A 5537-nucleotide genomic window follows, 5' to 3' on the forward strand; every position below is an offset into this window, starting at 1 on the left:
GTAACAAAAAATTATTGGGTCTTTCAAATTAAACAAAATTAAGAACAAGAGAACAGAATAAAGATAAGTTTATTTAGGTTGCTTTTATAAATGTTTTAATAATTTAAAACGGACACAAATATTAGGTGTGAGACAAGTATAACAACGAATATGAGAACTCAGACACATATACTATAAGTATGAGTATGAATTTATTTTCTGTGTTCCTGCTTAGTTGTCAAATAAGATATTGGTTTACTAACCACAAATTAATATAAGATAATAATTTAATAATTACTTTGGTGTTTTCTTTGGATAACATGTTTGTGACTACCCTTAGGATAAGAATGATGATAAATGTACACAATAAACACAAAAAACAAAATAAAAATATTATTACTATAAACATAAATCATGAAAAAATGCATGTTTTTTTCTTATCCGAGCAGTAAAATTTATGCTTAAATACAAACCAAAATGTAGACTCATCAAAATTATGCGTTTCGTGTGAACAAAAACAAGTTAAAATGGTCTCGAAATGATCATCTAATCGAAGTCCAGAATTTGTGTTGGAGATGCACTCAAATCTCAATCAATTTACGAGCTGAAGTGAGGTCGTCTCATTTTGATTAATTCAAATTGAAATTTATGGTGGTAAATAGCATACATGTGCATCTTAAATGGGGTTATGGGACTCTAACGCCTAAAGGCTCCACGAACACACTAGCCTTAGGATACATGGCAGCCTCTTTGAGAGTCATTCTCATTTGGTCAACACCATAAGCTCTTCTTGGGAAGTTTGATATCAATCTGTAGTTTCCAATCCCTGGCAATCCTAAGGAATCAATGTATGAGAAAATGGATTGGATTTTGTCTGTGCAAAGGAAAGTATGCTCTCTTCTTTCCCCGTTTGGAAACCTTATCAGAATCTGCAACACAAAATTGACACACAAAGTCAAGTTCAACTTTCACATGATTCTAACTTTGTCGTGTAGTACTCAAGTATACGTACCTGCGTGGGTTGAGACTCGATTCCTTTACTTGCAACTCCCTTAGTGGACTCATTCACTCTGCTGTTCTGTTTAGTGACATTCATAGAATTGTTCATCAGTTTCCCATAATTTTTGGTGCTGTGAGCTTCCACTTGCTTCTGAACTCCCTCTCTAGAAGGTAAATTATTGAGTTTGTCTTTTTCCTATATTTAGCAGATTGTTAGTTAATCATTGTTTTTAGGAAAGAAATAACACTAAAAATGAAAGAGTGTATTTAGATTAAGCTAAAATGTGAAGTGTAGAGAGATATACACCTTGTCAATTTGCAAAGCTGCAAGATATGCAGCATCCTGTTCTTCTCTAAGCCTACGGTCTGCTCGAATCTTTTCTTCCTGCTTAGCTTTAGCACTTCCGAAAGCTACCCCTTGTTCTTCCAATGTTCTTTGTAGAATCCCCACTAGCTCAGCCGGTGAAAGGGGTCCTTCTAGCTGAAAACCATAAGAAAAATGCGCATAATACAGGCTATAGTCAAATATTTTGAGTTTATAACTGGTGATGCAGTCATGGATCAACATAATCAATGCAACAATATAAAATACACAAGCACTTGATCAACCAAAGTAAGATAGATTCTCCCATCCGACAAAGTCATAATTTGAATCTTTTTGAGTCTCCTAGGTTTGTAAGTGTCATTTCTATCTAGATGTTTCATCAGCTAGGTAGCATTCCTACCTTGGGTTTGGATTTAGGATTTATACCAGAAAAGAAAATACAACATAAACAATAACTCACTTAGCCAAATTCTTTAAAGCATCTTGCATAGGCATAAAGCATAATCCATAAAAATATGGGTCACGAAATTTGACCAACCTGTTGCAGAACTGCTATACTCTCGCCCGGAGTGGGGGCTATGACAGCACAACAGGGAAAAGTGTCAGGGCTAAGCGTTGCAACCATTTGCAAGCCCTCTCCTCTATATGCAAGTCCTCCCCAGCAAACAAAATTCACATCAAGAAACTGAATCACTGGCTCCGAACACAGTGTTTCCTTGCAGAAAACGTTTGCAAAAGGGTGGTCAGGTGAGTGGAGGAACATGAACAAGAACTTGTGATCTTGTTCTGCTAATTTCAAGGCTTCCCCGAGACGGCAAGCATAAAAGAAAGGGTGTTTAGTGCCATATTGCTGCTCAAAACTCTCAAGAAAACTCCATTCCTCTTGAACCACTACATGATCAAGTGATTGTGGAACATGTTCTTGAGGCTGCAGAGGAAAATTAGCATGTTGATTTCTTCTTCTTCCTCTTCCTCTTCCTATAAAGCCTATACCATCCTCCACTGCCCTTGAAATACCCTCCATTATGCTTCGAGGAAAGTTTGCCATTCTGCGGACAATCCTTCGATCCCTTCCTGTTGGTCGCATTTTTTTTTCAGTTTCTACTTTCCAGTTTCCACTATAGTCCCTCCAAATTATTCATTCAGCAACTAGAAGCTTGAATTTTGATCGGGTGTTCTAATGAAACATAACCATGTGGTGAATTTGTAGCCTCCATTAGAGATGTGCAATCATCGACATGCTATAGGGAATCAAGTTTACCATGCAATGCCTTTCTTTGATGTCATGTTCTGTAACTCAAGAGGAGTGTGGAAGAATTTTTAGATGCCCTGCTCTACATTTATTTTATCTTTTTAGACAAAGTATAAAGAAGATTCTTTGCTTAAGGCCGAATACTTGAAAATTAGTTAAGGTCCTTATTCATAATCCCGAATTACAGTGAATGCCATCAAACTGATTATTTTCCTACGTTCCTTTTCATTATCCCAAGACCAAAGTAAATAGTGAAATAGTAGAGGTATATGCCCAATGAAAACTGAACTTTATTCAGGTGGTGCTGAGTATCACTTCCGACTGACAAAGCCTAGCCTCTCACCAGATTTCCCACAAAATCTTTTATTCCTGTAATTGTGCATATCAGTTCCAAAGAACGATAAAGTAATAAGGTTAAACTGTGTTAGGTATTTTGGAAGACAGACTGTGAAGAGATTCGGGGAAAGAAAGTCATATAAGAGAACATTTTCAATTTAAAACCTATTTATGAGTTCTTCTACATATTCAATATCTTACTTATTTTTACTTGATGCCAAAGTTACAAAATTTCTCACTAACTGTTCCAAAGTCTTAAAAAATGCGTTCCTTGTGTTTTCCTGGTTCCTTTGAGTTTAGAATGTTAACATGCACGTGCCACCAGATGGCCTATTTATTGAGAGTTGTTCCTGCACCACTTATACTTAATTTGCGCTTGATATAAAATGGACGTCAACATCCTTTTATATATTTTATATTTTAGTTTATTATTTTTATTTTAAAAAAAAAACTTCAACAAATATGGTTACCATTTAATAGATTTTTAAAAAATATTTTATTTATTATTTAAATAATAATACATAAATTAAATTAATAATTATTACTTTATTAAATAAAATAAAATAAATTTATAAATAATTCAGTACCAATTTTAAAAAAATTAAATAATATTTATATGTTAATTTAAAATATAAAAAATTAAAAAATTGAAAACTAAAAAAAAACAACAACTCCAACAGATGTTATCATTAACGGACGTGGCACATCTAGATTTATAACAAATATTTTAATTATTACTTAAATAATAATACATAAATTAAATTAATAATAATTATTTTATTAAATAAAATAAAATTAATTTATAAATAATTAAGTAATAATTTTAAAATAATTAAATAATATTTATATATTAATTTAAAATAAAAAAATTAAAAAACTAAAAAAAAAATCAACGGAACAAATACGGCACATTCGTTTTAATACATTTATAAAAAATATTTTAAGTATTATTTAAATAATAATACATAAGTTAAATTAATAATAATTATTTTATTAAATAAAATAAAATTAATTTATAAATAATTAAGTAATAATTTTTAAAAAATTAAATAATATTTATATATTAGTTTAAAATACAATAAATTAAAAAACTAAAAATTAAAAAAAATAAAAAAACTCAACCGATGTGGCATATTTGTTGAAGAAATTTTTCTTCAACGGATGTTGACATCCATTGAAAAAAAGAGGTGGGAGTGTAGGATATTTTAAAATAGGCATAATACCCAATTTTGTCCCCACTTTGGTTTGGAAATCTCAACTTAGTCCCTTTCTAGAAATGTGAGTGCAATGGATCCTTACTTGTAATTTTTTGAGTCTAATGAGTCCCTTCCGTTAAATAGAAGGAAACGGAGTTAGTGGGCTGATGATGTGGCAGTTGTCTTTGGTGAGGTGTCAAGACGCAAGCTTACGTGGTGTTAGGGTTCCCCATTTTCAAATTGGGTTTTATTAAAAATTGGGGATAAAAGGATTTGGGGGTGATTTGTTCGAGATTAGGGCACGTCCGTGTGCGAGAAAGAAGACAGAGGCAGGCAGTGATCGCGGGAACTCGTACGAACTTTTAGACAGAGCATTTGTGAGTGGACGACCATTGGTGGGGTAAATAACGAAAAGCGACTTTCGAAGGTGCGTTTATGGTAGGTTTTGTTCTCGTTTCGTTGCTTTCAGTGTGGTCCCCCCAGAAGTTTTGATTTATTTTATGGTTTGTCTGTGTTGTGTGCCCCATTGTCAGTGCATTTGCTTTGTTTCTGTTGCGACGTTGTCGTTGTGGTCCCCCTTCATAGTGTGTGGTACTGTGTTGTGGCATTTGCTTTATTTAATGTCATAAATGTGGTTTTGTTTTGTTTGAGTTGTTTATGGTCTGTACAGTAGTATGTTTATGCTTTGTTTTTTGCTTAGATATCATTTGGGTTAAGGGTTAAGCATAGATTAACTAACTCTGACCAATTTTATATTAGATAATATGGCCAACTCACACATTGAAGTCGTGTTTCACCATGGGGGGAAATTTGAGAATAATGGGACATTTGGATATCACTATGGTCAAACCACAATTATAAAAATAGACCCTGATCGATGGAGTTATTTTGAAATATTAAGCATTCTAAAGGAGATGGGTTATAGGAATGTAAAGGACTTATGGTATTCATTGGGTCGTGGTCCTGTATTAGAAGATTGTTTGGAACCTTTATTAGATGACAAGGGTGCTTGTCATCTGATCAATATTGCTATGTTGAATGGTGAAGCTCACCTTTATGTTATACATAGGGTGTGTGAACCTGAGTATCTTCTGCAGTTGGAATACTGTTCTGAAGGAGAAGTTGAGAGAGAGAGTGCTGATTTGCAAGTTGATAGACCTAGTGTTGAAGGACAAGTTGAGAGAGAGAGTGCTGAAAAGGAAGTTCAGATAAAGATTGGTGTAGCAGATGTTGAGGCAGTGGGTGAACCTGAATCAGAAGTTGATCCAGAAATGATAGAAGTTGAGGTTGATGTACTGGCTGATATAGAGGGTATGGTAGAGGATGTAGAGGATGTTGGTGTGGAGGATGCAGTAGAGGATGTTGGTGTGGAGGCAGAGGTTGAGGTAGAGGATGTTGGTGTGGAGGCAGAGGTTGAGGTAGAGGGTGAGGGAAATGGGGTGAATGTAGA

The 5537-nt window shown here is 34.0% G+C and overlaps 1 protein-coding gene across 1 annotated transcript; it reads right to left on the reverse strand.

Annotated features, from left to right (window-relative positions):
* Positions 1 to 352: 352 nt before the first annotated feature.
* On the reverse strand, positions 353 to 2636 carry LOC108338001 (plant UBX domain-containing protein 10). Its single transcript, XM_017574609.2, has 4 exons — positions 1842 to 2636; positions 1286 to 1459; positions 992 to 1174; positions 353 to 908 (listed from the first exon to the last, which is right to left on the reverse strand). The coding sequence occupies exons 1-4, from the start codon at positions 2388 to 2390 to the stop codon at positions 666 to 668; spliced, it is 1149 nt and encodes a 382-aa protein (XP_017430098.1). The 5' UTR covers positions 2391 to 2636; the 3' UTR covers positions 353 to 665.
* Between the last annotated feature and the right edge of the window lie 2901 nt (positions 2637 to 5537).

This window comes from Vigna angularis, chromosome 1, assembly GCF_016808095.1.
Source record: "Vigna angularis cultivar LongXiaoDou No.4 chromosome 1, ASM1680809v1, whole genome shotgun sequence".
NCBI classification, from domain to species: Eukaryota; Viridiplantae; Streptophyta; class Magnoliopsida; order Fabales; family Fabaceae; genus Vigna; species Vigna angularis.

What these genes read in the sequence shown, in the direction of transcription:
- LOC108338001 (XM_017574609.2), bottom strand. Translation starts at nt 2,390, where the DNA reads ATGCGACCAACAGGAAGGGATCGAAGGATTGTCCGCAGAATGGCAAAC. An exon ending in GTATAGCAGTTCTGCAACAG is followed by an intron (nt 1,460 to 1,841) that starts GTTGGTCAAATT and finishes TATGGTTTTCAG; the next exon opens with CTAGAAGGACCCCTTTCACC. An exon ending in TCGAGTCTCAACCCACGCAG is followed by an intron (nt 909 to 991) that starts GTACGTATACTT and finishes TTTGTGTTGCAG; the next exon opens with ATTCTGATAAGGTTTCCAAA.